Genomic DNA, 19,350 nt, shown 5'->3' with positions numbered 1-19,350 from the left:
CAGAATCTAGAAAGCAGGTTAATTCCCCTGTACTTCAGTTTCCCTGATTTAAAATGAGAAATGTGGGTGCTCTGAGACTCACCCCTGTTTAGGCATCAGCCCTGCTGGGTGCCCAGCAACTATGGCTCGGCCACCGAGGCACAAGCATCTCAGCATCAGAGATTCATGCCGGACACCAAGCTGGACGGCACAGGGCCACCGCTCCAGCAGAGACCCGGATGCGGAAGTTAATCCAGCAAAACGATCGGAAAGGCTGGCTCTTGGCAGTGGGGACGACCTCTCAGCCCCAGGGAGGAGGAAAACCTCCTCTCCGGAGCCGGCCCAGTCTGCCCACGCTGACCGGTCTGCCCAGCAGGCTGCGCCTTGGCTCTCAGGCCAGGATAGGGCCCCCACAGGCAGGCGTCCACACTCACCCCACTTACCCTGTCCAGGCGCTGGGAGGGGAGGGAAGCAGGCTGGGACCTCAGCCATGCAGAGGGAGGCTGGGCCAGCTCGGCTTAGGGACCTGAGCCTGGCCTCCCCACCGGGGGAAGCAGCTGCTAAGGAGCCTCCAGGGACCTCAGACACCCCGCTTCTCTTAGGGGCCTCTGGCGATGAACAGAGAGCTTCTAGAGCTCATTCTCTCTGCTTACTCTGTGTCTTACACACAGGGGTACGTGCACACACACACACACACACACACACACACACACACACACACACACACGCTGGCTGACTTTACAGTCAATCTTTCAAAGTGCAATTTGTCCAGGAAAAACCAATGCAAGGCCGGTGAGGGCCCCAACCAATGGCGGCGCAGCTCGCTCGGCTCAGCCAGTCCCTGCTCGTATTCTAATAGGCCGTATCTTTATCAGGGAAATGTCCCTTCTCTGAACTTCAACTTCTCATCTAGGGTCCCCGACTCAGAGCAAGGGAGGGGGCTGTGCTGAGCTCAAGCAGCACCCTGGCCAGGCCAGGCTGGGCAGGAGGGACAGAGCCCCAAGGAGGCTTGCACCGGCTGGTTGCACCTGCCTGGGGTCACTGATCCGGGTGCCTGGTGACCGGATGCACTAGGCACAGGGCACTGGGGGCTCAGCCAGCTTCGGATTCTCCAACCTGCCATGAGACTGGAGTCCAGAGCCTGGCGGTTTGGGCTTTAGGGGTCTGGGTTGGGCTTCTCACTTCCCGCTGCCTGACCCGAAGATCATGGAGTCCAACCTGCAGGGCACCTTCCTGCTGAACAACGCACCGCTGGCCCAGTTCTCGGAGATGAAGGCTCCCATGTGCCAGTACTCCATGCAGAACTCCTTCTACAAGCTCAGCCCCCCAGGGCTGGGCCCCCAGCTGGCCGCTGGGACCCCCCACGGGATCACGGATATTCTGAGCAGGCCTGTGGCCACGCCAAACAGCAGCCTCCTCTCCGGCTACCCGCATGTGGCCAGCTTCGGTGGCCTGGGCTCTCAGGGGGTCTACTATGGCACCCAGGTGGGGAATTTTTCCAAGGCTGGGAGCGAGTACCCCTCTCGGACCCGGAACTGCTGGGCAGACACAGGCCAGGACTGGCGTGGCGGGCGGTCATGCAGCGATGGTGAGTACAGGGCAAGCCCTCCAGCCCTCCTGTGTGGAGCCACCTCCCCCAGACTGCCTAGACAGCCCAGCTCAGACATGGGTGCAGACAGGGTCCCCCCCTCTCCCAGCCTACCCAGTTGTGCCTGGCACAGCTGCCTGACCCCTGCCTTGGCCCATCTGACCCATCTCAGTGCCCTCCTGAGGACCCAAGGAGGCCATAACCTACTCACGCCACGTGATGTCCAGCTGTAGCCCCTCTCTGTTGTTCCCAGAGCCTGTGCCACCTTGGAGGTGAGGGTCGCCAGCCACAGCATCACCTTCCCAAAGAGCCAGCTTTCAGCTAGCATCATCTGGAGCCCACTGAGCTCTGGCGGGAGAAACGGGCCCACTTTCCACCCTCTCCTGGGGCATCACAGCCATGGCAGGCTGGAAACAGCCCAGGCTCCTGGCAGCTGAGCTAGACGAGGCTGGGACCCTCACCCACTCACCCTGAGTCGGCTCCAGAGAACTGGTTCTGGGGACCCAGGGCCACTCGGGGAATGTAGTGGGACAGGGACATGCACAAGGGGGCCAAGCCCACCTGGGAGCAGAGGAGAGTGACGGTGGCTTCCAGAACCATCCTTGTGCCACCATAACCCTCCCCAGACCTGGCAGGGACAGAGGCTCCCCTGCAACAGGGGCTTGAAGCCAACCACAGCAGTATCTGTGCCCAGGCCTGCTGCGGGCCACAGTTCCGACACAGGAGTACCCACCACAGCCCAGTTTGGGGATGTCACACATCTCTACCATCTCCTCAGTGCCTCCCTTCTGCCTTGCCACAGCTCTATACCCTCTTTACCCTCTCCTCATCAGTGCTGAACACACACACACACGCATGCACACATGCACGCACGCACACATTGTATGCACACACGTGTGTGCATACCCAACAATGGCTGAGACAGTTGGTGGTGAATTAAGGGTGAGGACGGGAGACGATCTCTCAGAAGTTTTCTTCCTCTTTCTGTGCCTCGGTCTCCCTATCTGTCACAAGAAGAAATGAGATGCAGGTTGTAAGACATGTGGGAACTCTGCTTCCTCTGAGCCCTGCTGGCCCTATGGCCTTCCTGACAGATTGCCCTGGCTGGGACTCGGGTCGGGCGCCCCAGGTCCTCGTGGCCATGCAAGAGTTCCCAGGAAGTGGGCCCTGGGACTGCAGACTTCTTCCTGTTTTCCAATAAGCAGAGGAAACTGAGGTCCAGGGTGAAGGAAACAGGGAGGAACCCCAGCTCTTGGGTAGCAGTTGTGGATGGAAGGTGCCAGTCTCTGCCTTGGTGGCACAAAGGAGCTCCCTTGTCTTGGTGTCTTGTGATAGGAAGTTTCTGTTCTCCCTGGGAAAGCAGCAGCATTGAGCAGTGAGAATCTTAGAAAGACAGGAGCCTAAGTGGCTGGAGGCTGGAGGCCCCCTGGGCCCCTGGAGTCTCAGGCACAGCAGAGGTCACGTTCACTATTACTGGGGCCCTGTGGCAGGGGCAGCACAGGCTGGCATCCTGCAGGCAGCCCTCGGAACCCCACCCTTGCTTGTTTGCTAACCCGCTCCCCTCCTGCCACCAGCCCCAGACCCCTTGGGTGACAGCATGCACAAGAAGAAGCACACACGGCCTACATTCACAGGCCACCAGATCTTCGCCCTGGAGAAGACCTTTGAGCAGACTAAGTACCTGGCTGGCCCTGAGAGGGCAAGGCTGGCGTATTCACTGGGCATGACCGAGTCACAGGTCAAGGTGAGTGTATGCAAGCGAAAGTGTCTGCCTCGCAGAGAAGCCCCTGCCAGGCAGGCACAGGAAGTCCACTTCCCCCACCTCCACCATCTCTGTCAGAAATCCCTGCACCAGCAGCAGCCTCTTTGCCGAATTAGAACTCAATGTTGCTTGATCCACCTGCCAGCAAAAAAACTGGCCCCAGTTTGCCAGTTTTTAAAATGACTGTGACACCTCCCTCCACTTACCCTGCCTGAAGGGCAGAGAGGTGGGCATCCCACACGGGTGGCCAGGAGGCCCCGTGGAGGCTTAGGAGGGTACACGGGTTCTCCCTGCTTGAGGCTAGGCTGCCCCAGAGATACCAAGAAGGAACCTGGAAGCCACTGGGCCTGCAGCTAAGGGCTGGCACAGCTGTTTCTGGGCAGGTCAGGGGCAGGTGGGGACCAGGTCTGGGCTTTGCTCCTCCTTGGGTTCCTGCAGGAAACAGCAACTGCCCCTGTGCGTTTTCCCCTCTGTCTGGTTTGTGCAGGCTTCAGCACTCTCAGCAAAGGTGCATGTTACAGGAGGAGATTACTCAAGTTCAGTAAGGGCCTAGGAAGATGGAGAGGAGAGACTTCTGTTTTATTATCTTAATTTTATTTTTTCAGTACTGAGAGTGCAAGGCGGGGCCTCTTGTGTGCTAGGCAAGCAGGGTCCCTGAACCGCATCGCCGGCAGGAGGCCTTCCCCGCACCCGAACCCCCCGCAGCACTTGGCCGAAGCCCCTCTCCATCCTGGGGTCTTACAGCGTCTCCCATCCCAAGGGCCCCAGGTGGCAAAGGCGGGGACTCCCGCGCCCGAGTCGCAGCCCAAGCAAACGGGCTGCGGTGCCCCAGCAATGTGACCCTTGGGGTCCCGCTCCCTGTGAAGCCACTGAGGTCCTCCGGACGCAGTGTGCACCCCCTCCGGACAGCTGCACCATGCGCGGTGACCGCGGCTCCTCTGCTCCAGGTGTGGTTCCAGAACCGCAGGACCAAGTGGCGCAAAAAGAGCGCTCTGGAGCCCTCCTCCTCCTCCTCCTCCACCCCGCGGGCCCCGGGAGGCGCGGGCGCGGGCGGGAACCGAGCGCCCTCGGAGAACGAGGACGACGAGTACAACAAGCCCCTGGACCCCGACTCTGACGACGAGAAGATCCGACTGCTGCTCCGCAAGCACCGCGCCGCCTTCTCGGTGCTCAGCCTGGGCGCGCACAGCGCCTGAGGCTCGCTGCGGCCGGCGCTCTCCCCTCCCGCCTCGGCGGCAGCGAGGCTAGCACCGGCCACGGGAGGAGAGGGCGCGGGCGAGGGGTGAGCGCCACGCTCCTCCAGGAGCGGGGCCAGCGCGGCTCCCAGACGACGGGCTCTGCACCGGTGGCGGAGCTGCGCCCAGGCCGGCTGTGAGATGCTAGTGGGGGCTGCGGCTGGGAGCCAGGGGACAGGGCAGGGGCCGAGATGGAGGAGAGAAGCCGCAGTCCCGCGTCCGTAGGAACCTGGCTCCTGCGGGAGATGTGGGTCCGCTGCGACCCCAGGCCTGAAGGTCCTGAGCCGCGGGGGTCTTCCGCCCCGATACCCACCTTCTCCTTGCTGGCTAGAAAGGGGCAAGTGCACAGCTGGGCCGAAAAAGGAGGAGAGAACCCCAGAGGGATCTGCTGCCTAAGAGCCCCTGGGCATCCCCCCAGGGACAGAAAAGCCCCCTGCACCGGGAGTAAGGGCTTCTCCTGCTGGAGCACCTGGGTGGGAGAGTGGCTGGAGGGCTCCTTTCCCAGGTTCCCCGTCAGCATGGGCCTGGAGCTGCACGCACTGGGCGGCACCAGCGCAGCCCTCTTCCACACCCCAGCAGAGAAGAGTACTGGCAGGTGGGAGGGGTGGGCTGGGAGAGGTGGGTGGGACTGGCCACACAGGAGTGCACCCCAAAGGGGCCCCAAATCAGCCCATCGTCGAAGGCCTAAAAATACAATGAGCAAAAATAAAAATCCCAGAACCTCATCATGGCTCCCGAGTTTCTGTGAAGGGAATAAGCCAAGCAGGGTGTGAGTACCTGGTGTCCCAGCTCTCCTGGGCAGTCAGCCTAGCTACCCTGTCACTGACTGTCCTGTGACCAGGCCAGCCTTTCTCTGGTGGTGTGGGCCAGGAACTGTTCCAGGTGCCAAGAAGGCTGAGACAAATTTAAAGTGTCCTTGACCTCCAGGAATTCTCGACCTGGGGGAAATTATTGATAGACCACTCAGGCACCTGAAGACTGGGGTAGGGGTGGAGACGCTAACACAACTTGGACACCCGCTGGCTTCTTCCAGGTTCAGTGCCTGAGCTGTCCCCACTGACCCCACCAAACCCGAGGAGGTTCGAGTGCTTTCCACCACTGTTGTGGTGCACAGTGAGATGAATCCCAGCAGCTCCACACACTGACAGGCTGAGCTTCTTTTTTTTTGTCTTTTTCCTTTTTATCGGTACCGGGGATCAAACTCACCGACTGCCTGCTTGCAAAGGCAGGCACTTATGCCACTGAGCTAAATCCCCAGCCCTGACAGGCTGAGCTTCTAAAGTTGCCTGAACTATGGGCAACACAGCTGACTCGATGTTAGGAGGCTCAGAAGTTCCTGAATCAAGTCGCAGGAACATGAAGAAGCCCTCCCAGAGCAGTTTCCAAGGTTCTCGCCTCCGGCCCTGGCAGTCCCCTATGGGCTCCCCACTTCTAGGACCCTTAGGCCGCAGGGTCCAGCAAGTGCAAGCAGGCTGCCCTGGAGGCTGTGCGCCCACTGCCTCTGTCTGGCAGGCTCCCAGGCAGGCGCACCCGGCCTGTATAGCAGCCCCTCGAGGAACAGAAGGAGCCTCTTAGAAGGGGAAGCACCCCCACTCCATGAGTCCCTTACTGGGAACAGACTGCTTCAAGCTGTGGCGGGTGAGCAGTCAGCCAGAGAACTCCCAGAGACTCAGCACAGGCCACAGAGGGGAGACTGAATGGGCCTGGGTGCCCCAGACATGCGTAGCTGATTGAGCCCTGGGAGGGCGTGGACCTAGTTCAAGTGCAACATCACCTGAGTGGAGGAAGGTGCTGGCAATATTTTTAAAATGTGCATGTTTGCTTTTATTTTTAAGCCTATTACCCTCTTAACTACACTATTACAGCTATAATTCTTGTGTGTCTGACTCAAGTCTTTTGGAGTTAGTATTAATCAGAGTGACAGGGAGGAGGATGGTGGAGATGGCTCCTCCCTCTCAGCCTGGAGCACACAGAAAGAGCTGAAGTGGTCTCTGGAGACCCCAAGAGCCCACGAGGGTGTAACAGCTGCAGACTGACGGCTGCACACAGGGGCGATATGTGATGCTCACACCCCTTCCGCCACCAGGGGCGCCTTGCTCCGGAATGAGCCATATTTCAAGCCCTGAGCAATGGCAGCAGGGGAGGATTGTATCCGTAATTCGATGAGAGTTTTAGTCCTGACCGATGGGAAACTGTACCCTGTGAGCATAGCAACGTTAACCGGGAACAGTCACGACTATTCTGTGCAAGGGCACCGCTTTCAGCTCCGTAGAGCATGTGCGGGAAACGGCAGGTCATCAGGACGAGCCTCGGAGGCGACTGCTGGCTGCTGAGAGAGAAAGGGCCTGTGAATCATGGTGGGAACTGGGAACACCTGCCGTCCTGCCAACACTTGCACCTCCCCGTTACCCCACCAGGACCCCTACCCACAGCGAGAGGAGGAGCCCACCAGGCCCTCTCCAGATCCGACACCTTGCCGGTCAATCCCGCCTGCCCTCCTGAATGGCCTGGCTGCGTCACCAGACTTTTTCTAGTATGGTGAGAAAACATCATTACTTCATTGTATCACTCGAATGACAAGGTGTGGTCAAGATTCTAGAAGCCAAAGGCAAGGGCAATTTGGGGAGGCTCAAATCTACACATTGGGGGGCATTACACCAAATAGACTTGTTATATAAGAGTTGTACGAACCCACAGCAAACTTAATAAGATAGCTGGAAAGATGTAAACCACCTTGAGGGTGCACAGATCCATAAGGGCCACCTACGCAAAGCCTTGGACAATCAAAGAGATGCTCTGGCAACAAATGCCGCTTTGCTTAGCTAGAGACAGGGGAGCTGACTCAGGCCGGTACCTTGAAACACACCCAGGTCAGCCATGAGACTGCTGAAAGTTGGTTGCAAAGACTAGGGAACCCTAAGTACTTTTGAAGCTGGGCTTCAATTTTCACCTGGGTGTGTGTATAGAGAGTGAGGATGTCTGTGATACATGTGCCAATGCTGTGGAGATGGCTGCTGTCTTTAATGTTTTGACTGCCACCAGTACTCAATTTGTAGAGCAAACTACCTTGACCCTTGGAGAGCCAAGGATCAACCCTGTAGCATGTTCCTGTTTCATATGCATCCTCTCAAGCCTCGGCTCCTCCCCAGTGGACACCAGCATGCCCCATAGTGCCCCTCTCCACTTCAGGCTGCAGTGCTCCTTGCTGCCCTCCCAGCAGGAAGTGACCGTGAACATTAGGCAGGAGTGCTGCACATACGTCAGCACCGCAGCCTAGAGCTGCACAAACTGCAGAACTCACCGACCATCCCAGAGCTAGAAGGAGATGCAGCCAGGCTGCTGCATTGCCTCATAAGACCGTGGCTGAGAGACAGATATCCCCTGGGGAGGTGGAGGGGGCCCAGAGCCATCTGACCAGACTCCCTGTGGCACTGGGATAGCCCGATGGCCTCTTTTGCCTTGGGAGAAATCAGCACATGCAGCAGAGCGGTGATCTGGGCCAGCAGTCTAAAGCTCATCTGCAGGCCCACTGGGGAGCACAGGGGGGCTGTGTACTGAAATAAAGGCAGTACTGTGTTGGGTAGTTGAAGTAATGATGGCAAGGAGTGCTCACCTCTCCATCAAGAGATGAAACTTGGGATTTAACAGCAAAGTGCCGGCCACAGAGTGGTGCGAGGACACTCAAGGAATGCTCCGTCTGCCCTTCGGAACAGGGACTTGGCTGTAGAGGCTGATCGTAACCCGTAACCTTCCAATCTTCCTCCAGGAGTCCTCTTTGGCGGTAAATTACAGCCAGCTTCACTCTCCCTGCACGTTTCGTTTCACAGGCTTCACCCCTTGCAAAGCTTCTGCAGCTTCCTTTAACCTTCTGATTTTGAGAGCAAAATCTCCCCATACAAACGCCTTTCTTAACTAAAAACATTCTCTTGTTATAGCTATTTTTATATCTCATACATTTCCTTCCTTAAATCTACATTCTGAAACAATCTCACAACATTATAGCCCCAACAAAATAGCATTTATGCCTTCCTATAACTTTCTCATCAAAATAAAGCCCAATTTCCCTGTACACCTAATTACACATGCATGTTACTCAGAATTTTTAATGCAGGGGTAGGGTAGGGAGCAGCCCCAAACAGTATTTATAGACACCAACACTTTGTGATTTGAATATTTCCTCACAGTGGGCAAGGGTTACAGTGTGATATACTGCAAAGATGTGACAGGGCAGCCTGAGATGGTTTGTCATCCACTGTCTTGGTTCCTTTTCTCTTGTTACTGAGACAAAATACATGATCCCCAAAATTAGGGAGGAAAAGGTTTATTTAGCTTACAGTTTGTGGAGGTTTCAGTCCATAATCAGTGGGCTCCAAGGCAGGGTGGTGTGGCTGAGGGGCAATGCTTCAAGGCAGCAGCCAGAGCAGAAGGAGGAAAACAAGCCTCTTCTCCTCCCTTATATCTTCCACCAGCCCACCTCACCCCTCCAGGGTGAGTGGAGCACTCACAAAATCTCTGTGCCCTCCTCTTGCACAGCATGAGGATGTTTACCAGTAAGGATCCTGGCTCCCTGCTGAGTGTCTCAGCAAAACTTCTAAATTTCTCAAGTTAACCCAATATGTCAACCGTAACATCCACTGATGTCCTTTACCTTTAAGACGGTGTGCCCCTAATGAATGACAACTTCTTAGCTTTTCCTGCCAGGAAGGCAGTAGCAGCCCCTGCTCCAGACAGGTCATTCCACCATCACTGTGAATAAACATTTGGAGATACAGGCCACGAGCCAGGGACCATCTTCTAGTCTTTGAATAAGGACTTTTACTGTCACCCTTCATGCCTCAGAGTGACAAAGAGTGACAAGAAGACTCCTTGTCAGGCAAAGTCCCACCGCTGGATGCCAACCATTCCCAGAAAGGCCTCGAAGTGCCACTGTGCCCCGTCTAGAGTGAGGTTACAGAGCATAGTGACCTGCACAGCACCCGAGCTCAGTGGGCGAGTTTCTGTAGCGGTGCTCAGTGTCCAAGCCAACTTCCTATTCTTTCTTACCTGCCACACAGTGGTCACCCAGGGCTCCTCCAGGACGAGTGGTACCTTCAGATCGGCCCTCTGGGTCCAGGCGTCGACTCCCTCCATGGGGTGCGGGAAGCTGAGTCGCTGCAAGGTCAGCCCCTCTAAATCAGGACAGACACTTCCTTCCCGGTGACTCTGAGCAGCACTGACTCCCCTGACCTCGCTGAGGAAAGTTCAGGGGCCCTGCAAGTCATCCTGAGGAGGCAGCTGAATTAAAGCGGCCCAAAGCGATTTCTTTTTCTCTAATCTCTTCTCCTTCTTGCCTATTCTGCCTGGTCCCTGTTATATAAACTTTGAAGGCCTCTACCACCCAAGGTCTGCCGCAGGGATTAGCGTCCTGCCTCAGCTTTCGTTACTTCTTCCAGCTATCTGGGCAGACTGTGTTATAAAACACACGGCCATTAGGGTCCTCCCTTCTGCTGACTCTGGGTTAGTATTAGTTATGCTTTAGAAGGCCTCTAACAAGTGATTTAAAAATATGAGAGCCCCTTCCCTTGCATTACTTCTTGCTCTAGTAATTGACAGGCTTAACCAAATACATCCCCATTCCTTCTGGAATATAAGTCACAAAATGCTCCATTCTCTATGGGTCAGGTTTTCAGAATCCTGCCTAGAATCGCATGGGTGACCTCGCACTCGCCAGGCCTCCTGACATTGTGATCTTCAGTGTTCGCTGTTGATCCATTGGCTGCTTCTGCAGCTTTCTAACAATCCGTTCTTGGTCATCAGAAGTGGAACAATAGGTTAACAATGTAGTCACACACACCCCTAAATCAGAGCAACATTTAAACTTCATCCTGGGGCTGCGGATTTAGCTCAGCATCATAAGCGCCTGCCTTGCAAGCAGGTGGTTGTGAGTTCGATCCCCAGTACCAATAAATAAATAAATAAATAAATAAATAAATAAATAAACTTCATCCTGAGTTTACCAGGATTCTCAGAAAAACTACCAAGTCTCTCTCTGCACTGGCCGTGTCTATCACTGAGAAGGGAGCACGTACCATGACAACTCTGACACTTCCTACAGTAGCAACAGGGCCCTTGAATAGGTTGGGATGCTAGTTTGTTTCCTGATCTCGCCCCCATTGGAAATGACACTAAAGAAGGTGATGGGGGGGAGAAGGGAAGAGGCTTCTGCCTGGGATGAGCATGGGGGAAGGTACCATCAGCTGGGTTAGGGTTAGGGTTAGGGTCAGTGACAGGGAAGGTGGCCCCATGTCAGCACCTGTAGGGCCCAAATGGGAAATGGGGGAGCATTGTCTGGGAGCAAGGAGCCAAGTCGAGGCAGGGGCTGTAGGACGTCTGTGCTGGGCTATGTGGGCCCAAGGGATTCAGAAACCACTGCCACACAAACCTGAGAAGAATTCCCAGGTCCAGGTTCCTGGTGTAAAGCCTGGAGGTCAAGAATTTCTTTTCCTTTTGGCAGAACAGATCTAGCTGGAGAATGGCATTGTATTCAGGGACCCATTTCTGTCCACCGTTATTGGTCTCCCAGTTTATGCTGAAGTCAGACTTTTACAGAAGATGACCATCCTCCTATTCTTTTACTCCAGCATCCTTAACATTGCCCCAGTGTGTTCAAAGGCATCCTTGAGTCCTTCAGAATATTCTCTGTGGCTCGCATTGCTGTGGAAAAACCAGGACCAAATGTGGTGGAAGACATACAGACACTGAGGAATTGGAAGGCAACTCTTTATTATGCTAGCAGGCTGGGGGGAAACTGAGCCTCGTCTTGATGTTAAACAGACAGTTACATATGTTTTAGGCCACAAGCACAAAGGGTTGTTTACCAGGTTATTTTGTAATTGGTTACATAGACTGGGTCATATGTGGTCAGACAGACTTGTTCTGGGATTGGGAATTTTCTTAAGGTCAGGGCTTAGGTGAGCAGAGGAATCAATCACTGTCTTAGACTGAGGCAGTCTGTCCTTGAAGCAAGTTAGCACAATAAAATGCACATTCTGGCTGAGTTATGTCTGCCTAACAAGTTGGAGCTGGCATTGGGATCTCAAGGCTAGCGGAGCCTACATGGGCTGGGCCTGCATTTCCTGCTCTTGCTATACTGTCAGGTTATAAATTTTAAAACTTCCTTACAAATCCATTTTATTCAAACATAAAGAGAAAGATAAAATAGAAGAAAAAATAAAACTTCCTTTATACCATGTTTGGTAGAGCTTTTGCCAGGTAGAGGTGTTGAATGCCAATAACTTCTGAACTCCCTATCCTTTTGACTACTACCTAGGATAAGAGAGCTTCAACAACTAAAAACAAAAAGGAAAAGCTTCATATGTACAATCCTCAATACCTCGCAGAAAGACAGCAGCATCGGGCAGAATCATCCGTAAAGACAGTAACAACAGACTAGATCACAAGAATGGGCAACAGACAATAAACCTCATGGCCAGTACTTTCTTGATGAATACACAATCCTAAAAGCAACATGTCAGAGATCACCAGAGCAGACACAATAGCAATGCAGAGCAGACAGTAGCATCAATCAAACCAAGTCCAATATCTGCAGTGTGGGTTGGTACGTGTACATCAGGTTTTTGAGCTTTGTTCTTGAGGGGAGCACTGAGCTCCCTCGTGGAAATGCGTTTTCTGGGCCGGATTCTCAGTCCTTCAGATCACTTTGTTTGATTTATGCTACTTCAACCCTCAAAGAGAAAGTGTCCCTTCATGGTTCAAAATAACTGGTGGTTCCTTTGCTCAATTCTGATAGAAATCACAAATCGGTAAAGAGCAGCTCTACCACTGACTCTAGGATTCGAGAGCTAATGAGCCTCAGTGCTACAGCTGGGCCCTGATGCTGCTGGCTGACAGCAGCTCATGCGATGCCACCAGTCAGTCCCACTAGTTGCTGCTCTCTGCTGCTGATTTTTGTCAGCTGTTGGTCTCTGGAGCTCTGGATCCAAGAGACCCTGCAGTTTCTCACTCTTCATAAAGTGACCATTTTCTCCACACCACTGAGGATCTGAATTTGGAGTAGATTTACAGGAACCTCTCAGTCCACAATACATAAGAAATAAGTCACAAGTAAAGTCACAGGATCCCTAGGTCAGACTTCATTTGGGTGGGACCTGCATTTCCATGCACCAGGGGAGCTTTCTTAGGCTGACCTAAGAGAGTGTGAGAGCCGTGCTCCCTATACAGCTGCTGCAGGTCCGTGAGGGGTCAGCTTCACTGCTTAGTTCAATTTCAAGCCCACTGCAGGCAAGGCCAACATCTCCCAGGAGGCGGGCAGCCCACAGGACAGCTCCAGCTGGCTTAGTGACAGCTCAGTGGAACATCAGCGGATGCCGCTGTCTGACCAACAGCTGCCCTGTCTCTGCGAGAATTGCTAGGCTAACACCAAGGAATCTTCAGCAAGGTCGCCTGCGTTCAGGACAGCTGACAGGGATTTGGGAGGCTGGGGCTGCTAACAAAGGGCCTGGCTCTGCCCTCATCTCTGCCATGTGAGACAGAGAGGTGGCAGCAGCATCCAGAGTAGCAGGAGCTGCTGAGGGGCCACGGCTAACACCTGTGTTGTGCCTTCTGTCAGAGCAGCTGGAGCAGCTACAAATAACAGTATTACAACTCAGGAAAGCTGGCCCAGTTCATCCCGAGGATTCGGGGGCACACGGGGGAGAAGTGAGGCACTTGATGGTCCACTCTTGCCCGGCAGAAGGACGAGAATGGGCAGGGGCTGCTAGGCCTTGACTCCTGCCTCCCAGCTGCCTTCTGCAGTGATCTGAGACACAGGCTGAGTAGGAGAGGCACAGCTCTGTTGCACCAATCATTGTGCTTAAGTCTATGCAAAAGACTAGACTCAGAGCTTGAAGGAGGAGAAGCATGGAAGGTGAAGGACTGAGTCCAGAGCTTCACTTAGACCCAGAGTCTTGCCTTCTGCAGTGAGCAATGCGTGTTTGCATGCATTTCTGTGTAGCTGGGGTCAGCACTGAGGTTTCTTGCGTCTGTCCTCAAAAGGCCATAGACCATAAACCTCCTTTTTTTTGTAAACAGGGCTCCTTATTTATCCTGGGTTAGACAAACAAACCCAGAGCTTTATGGAAATTCACCCTCTCCAAAGATCCTCTCCTCCACATCACAAACCCTGTCCCCCCCAGACAGCGGAGACGCTGAGCTCTCCGCTCAAGGTGACACTGTGTGTCCGCTGTAGCAGCGTGATCAGACCTGGGCTCTGACCACCGCTCTGTATCCTTGGATGGGTTATGTAGCCCCTGAGCTAGAGCCTACTCACCTGAAAAGTGAAATAATTATGCACATCGTGCAAAGGCGGGGCGGGATAACGGCTGGGTCTGGCCCACATAAACAGAAAGCGGGAGCACTGCACCATCCAAGGGCCGCACTGGAGCTGCTGTGGTCGGAATGTCTATGTCCCACACTGAAAATGAACTCCTACAGGTGTCTTAGGAGGTGAGGCCTTTGGGAGGTGACTGATGACCTTGTAGAAGGGCTCGGGAGGGCAGGTGGGAAGCTTGGCCCTGTTCTGCTGCCCACCATCTCTTCTGCTGTGTGAGACCACAGCATTCAAGGAGCCGTCTTGGAAGAGAAACCAGGCTCTCACTGGACACTGCTGGGCATGATCTTGGACTTTCAAGCCCAGAACTTTGAAGAAAAAATTTTTATTATTTATAAATTACCCCATCTTGGATGTTTGATTACAGCACACAAGTGGACTTAGGCCTCCTGAGTTTGAATCGCTGCTTTCCCAGGTAGTAGTTGGGTCATTGTGAACAAGTCAGACAATCTCTTTAAATCTGGTGTCCTTATTTGTAAAATAAGTCTGGGAATCCAATTCTGGAAGACTTGTGAGAGTGACTGACATCTTGCACCAGGGAGGAATGGTGTGACCTGTGAATAATGGTGTGGCCATGCCCTCCATCCTCTGCCAGTTTGCGTTGCTGGGAGTGGCAGGTCTGTTTGTGACCCCTGGGGTCCATGTGACTACACTCCCCACTGGCCTCTCCAGCCACTGGGTCTGCACGCCCTGTTCTAGACCTCACTGTACGGTGGCAGGGGCTGCACACAGAATCCCAGGCCCCAGCTCAGTCAGCGCCTGCTCTGTACCAAGATCTCACTGGCTTGTGCACACGCGGCAGTATGAGGGGTCGTGTTACTGTGTGGTGTATGGACAGCATCCTTCTCAGAGGAGAGAGCTGGCCCAAATCAGGGGCTCAATAAAAAAGCTGTCAGCCTAAAACTGAGGCTGGAGCTCAGGGATGGACACTTGATTTGCTTAGCATCTGAGAAACTCTGGGTTCCATCCCTAGCACCAAAAAGAAATTGTTCTGTGCTCCATACATTTGCCAACATGTGCATGGCCACCTTTTTGCTGTCAGCCCTCCTGACAAGTGTGAAATGGGGGGTTACATCATTGTGGTTCTGACTGGTAACCCCTAAAGAACAGCAGTGCTGCCCATTTCCCCTTATGCTGGTTGGTCATCTGTGTGTCCTGTTAGGAAATGTTGATGGCCAGCTGTGGTGGTGCACACCTATAATCCCAGCATGTAGGAAACAGAGGCAGGAGGATCGCTGTGAGTTCAAGGCCAGCCCAGGCTACTTAGCGAGACCCAATCTCAACAAGAGCCCTTTTTCCTGCTCCCAACACTGTGAAGTTCTTTGCCCATTTTTTAATTGGGTTGTTTTCTCGTTACTGTGTTGCTTGAGCTCTTTACATATTCTGGATATTAGTCCTTTATTGAATGTGCACTCAGAGTTTCCTTCCAGTGTCCAGGTTGTTTCTCCACACTGCTGCTCGCTTTGCGGCAGAGCAGCTTTTCAGCTTTGTGTAATTCCGTTTGTCTAATTTTGCTTTTCTGATCTATACTCAGAGGTCAAATCTAAAAAGCTCAGTGCCCAAATCAATGCCATATAGTTTTTCCCCCTAAGTTTTCTTCTAATAATTTTGTGTTTTCTGGTTTTATAATTAACATGTAATCACTGGGAGCTGATTTCTGTACATGGAATAGGAAACGTTTCCTATTCCACATCTGAATGTGGACACCCAGTGCCCAGCACCATTGATTGGAGGCCATACTTCCCATCAAGTGTTCTCTGCACCCTTGTTAGGACTGGCTGGTTGCATGTGCACGTGAACACAGTCTCCTGGGCTCTCGGTTCTGCACTGTTGATCACTGTGCACATGGTATCACACTATCTTAATTACTATGGCCGTCTGGGAGGGAAAAAGTCCTTGGAAATTCCTATGGAAATCAAGGAATGTGATGCCTCCAGCTTCATTATTTTTGCTATAATTTTCTGGCCTATTTATATATGCATGGTTTTGTTTTGTGATTTCATACAAATTTCAGGATTGTGTTCCCCATTTCTATAAAAATTAACTTGGGTTGGAATTTTGACAGGGGTGGCATCCTGGTATGTTATTTTATTTGATTCTCAAGCAGACTGAGCATGAGACTCTAGTCCTGATTTGCAGATGAGAAATCTGAGGCTTGGAGACTGAGGATATCCATCTAAGGTCCAGAAGGGTGACACTAGCATGGACCTCTGTGTGTCCTGCAGCTGGAAGCCAGGGCTCAGGTCACCCCCAGGCAGGTAGTGACTGGAAGCTACAAGGCTTCAACAAATACAAGAGTACCACATAAAGTACTCTGAGTAAATGTGTGTCAGCACACCTGGACCAAGCATCCTTCAATCCAGGTTTCCGTACCTGGGTAGCTGACCACCCACATCTCTGCTGGAGACGCTCTTGGAGTGTCCTAAATTTGATAACAGGAGGACTTTGCAGACACTGAGACCACAGAGCCCTTCTTGCCTCCTGGGGTCAGTGGGAGAGGAGGGAGGAGAGTGCCCCTGCAATGAGCCCACTTAGCCAGCGCCCCAGGGAACCTTGAGTAAAACTGACTTAAAAGCTTACCTCCATTGAAATCCACATGCTTTTTGGCTCTCTCTGTCACCCGTCGTTCATAAATGATCCCAGCTGCATCTGCTGCTTTACCTTCTTCCCCAGACAGGGAAGAGGAATAGCAGGGGTACACGGAGTGTCGGCAGGACCTGCCCCCACTCTGTCCACAGCCGCAGACCGGAAGGCCTGTGGAAAGTTCTGACATCTCTGCTGGCTCTTGGGATTTACAGCTTCATTTATTTGTTCTCCTTAACTCAAGGGACCTCCTTCATCAGAATTTGCTAAATCACTGCTGCTATGTTCTGCAAAGGAGAGTAACACAGCCCTTATAGTTCTAGTGCTGCTCTGGCTAGGAAACGGATGTTTCTGTGATAATGGCTACTCCCTGGAGATGGCCTGGACTGCCTCAGCCTGTGGGGAAATCCTCATGAGGCTTCACAGCCCACAGATTCAGGAGAGCCTCGGGCTGCAGCCTCTGCTGTGAGTTGGCTTTCTGTTGTAACAAAATACCTGAGACAATCAACTTAAAAACAGGAAAGGTTTATTTTGGCTCATGGTTTTGGAGGCTTCAGTCCATAGGCAGTTGGCGCTGCGGTTCTTGGACCTGTGGTGACGCAAATGAACATGGCAGATGACACGGTGGAGGAAGCTGTGCATCCCATGTTGAGAAGCAAAGGGTAGTGGGGAAGAGGCCAGGGCTCGCCACCTCCTTTGAGGGCACATCCCTAAAGACCTGATGCCCCCAGAAGGCCCTATCCTTAAAGTTTCCATCACCCTCCAGCAGCTCAGGCTAAGCTTTCATTCAACCCAGGGGCCTCGAGGAGACAGATATGCTCACAAAGCACCTCCCGACCTGGCCTCTCCAATACTCTTTCCCCCCTTCGCTCTGACACTTCACCACGACCTTGGGTGTGCAGGTGGACGATGGGTCAGAGGGCAGCCCCAGGGGCAGGCAGGGGAGGACGGACTGAGGGTCCTTTGTGAGTAAAGGAAACACAGCTCGTCACCCTTAGCCAGTACTGCTTTCTCCTATTTTCGCAGAGGGCAGATGCCAGCCTCAGCCAGGGTGAGAACTCTGCCAGTGTGGCAGAGCCTGCCTGCCTCCCCTGTGCAAAACTCAGATGGCTCTCTCCCAGTGGTCAAGCCAGACGCTGGCGGCTCAGCAGCCCCTGATTAGGCCTCTCTTGGCAGCAAACAAACATCATTAATCTTGGCAAAGTGAGCGAAAGTGCATTCACCTGTCTGGCAGGAGAATTAATGTCGTGTCAATAGGAAATTAGTGTTTACCTCTGGCCTTGACATCTTTTTACTATAAAAAGCCCAGGGTGGGCCTGATCAGTCAGAAGGGAGGAAAAAAAACCCAAACCCAGGAGCCAGCACAGGTGTGCAGCACAGATTGGCAGGTGACAAGAAGCCTTTCTGAGTCAGCTCCCAATTGTAGTAAGGAACAGAAGCCCCCAGTCTCAGGCAAGTTGTGCCTCAGGGTCAGAGATTCTCCTTGGACTGTGGGCCCTGGAAGCTCACTCGCTTGTTGTGTGAGCTCCAAAGGCATCGCTGTGAAGCTGGTGGCTGCTTACTGAGCACCTACTGGGTGCCGGTCACCGCACTGTGCCTGGCAGCCTTAAAAACCCTGCAAAGCAGGCAAGAACGTCTTTGTCCAATGAGGCATCAAGGCAGGAAACTGCAATCAGCGGCCTCAAGGCTCTAACAGGGAGATGAGAACGCAAGCGAAGCCAGACTCCCACAACATTCACACTAGGAAAGAGCTGGGAGGTCAAGCATAAGGAAAGCCCTTCCGGGTGCCCAGGCCCCTACCCCCCAGGAATGCCTCGCGGTGGGAGGGGCAGGGAGAGGCAGGGCCAGGCCAGCCAGTGCGAGGGTGCTGGGGTGTGTGTGTGCCTGTATGCCCGGAAAAGAAACCGAACAGGCTGATAAGATCACCTGTTTCCAGAGCAAAGCACCAATTAAACACAAGGCAGATGTGAGCAAATAAAGCTGTGGCGTCCAGAGAGAAAATCAATACTAGATTATATGTTCCAGCCCAATCAGATACCAATTAATACCGGGCAGGTGGAGCCTAGAGAAAGATAAGTCTGGGTGGCCAGAATGTGGGGATCACTGTGCCTGGCCTGGGGTGGGAGTGCACCCCACAGCATTCCCACAGTAAGGGCTCATGGCCCCCTTCCCAGGAGCCCTGCGTGCTGGTGAGGCTTAGGGCAGGGGAGGAAATCCCTCCCAATGCTCGCTCATCTTGGAAAGCCGGTTGCGGGAAGAAGGGTAAGTTGGCGAAAGGCACCGTGGGGGCAAGGCACCTTCTGGGAGGGAGCAGACTGTCAGGCCACAAACACAGTTGGCCCCAGAAAAATAAAGGGACTTGCCCTTGGAAAGTGATCGAAAATGGGACAAATGTGGGGAAAGCCCAAAAGAAACTGATTGAAGAAATGAAGTGACTGAAAACCTGGTTATTCCATCTGTGCTTTATTTAATTCAGAAAGTACAGCCAAGCAATTCATAACTCATTTGCAAAGGGTGATAAAAGACAAGTGGCCGAGTCTGCAGCACAGGACAGCTGGTGGTGACAGTAGGGGCTGGCTGCCCAGGACATTCCATGCAAGGGCTTCAGGCTCACCACTGGAGTGACAGCTGCTGCCCACAAACGGACTGTACCAAGTTCAGCAGGTCCCTGTCCCCGAGGAGACAGGAGACGGAAGTCCTGAGCTCCCAATGGAGGAGACATGACCGACAGCGAGGCCAATCCTATACTCTTGGAGTCAGGGCAAGCACTCCCTTCCGCAAAAGCACCCCAAGGCCCTGGGGAAAAGGAGACCAAGAGTTCCTGAAGACAACACAG

The 19,350-nt window shown here is 53.4% G+C and overlaps 1 protein-coding gene across 1 annotated transcript; it reads left to right on the top strand.

The window, feature by feature from the left end:
* Positions 1–727: 727 nt before the first annotated feature.
* On the top strand, positions 728–5,276 carry Nkx6-3 (NK6 homeobox 3). The gene is made up of 3 exons (XM_003464629.3): positions 728–1,567; positions 3,142–3,311; positions 4,277–5,276. Exons 1-3 carry the CDS (start codon positions 1,186–1,188, stop codon positions 4,523–4,525), a joined length of 801 nt encoding a protein of 266 aa, XP_003464677.1. The 5' UTR covers positions 728–1,185; the 3' UTR covers positions 4,526–5,276.
* The last annotated feature ends 14,074 nt before the right edge of the window (positions 5,277–19,350 follow it).

Source organism: Cavia porcellus, unplaced genomic scaffold, assembly GCF_034190915.1.
Source record: "Cavia porcellus strain 051 isolate PalLab524CR breed Dunkin Hartley unplaced genomic scaffold, mCavPor4.1 scaffold_29, whole genome shotgun sequence".
Taxonomy (NCBI): Eukaryota; Metazoa; Chordata; class Mammalia; order Rodentia; family Caviidae; genus Cavia; species Cavia porcellus.
The sequence above is the reverse complement of the archived record's forward strand: the minus strand, read 5'-3'. Positions and strand labels throughout refer to the sequence as shown.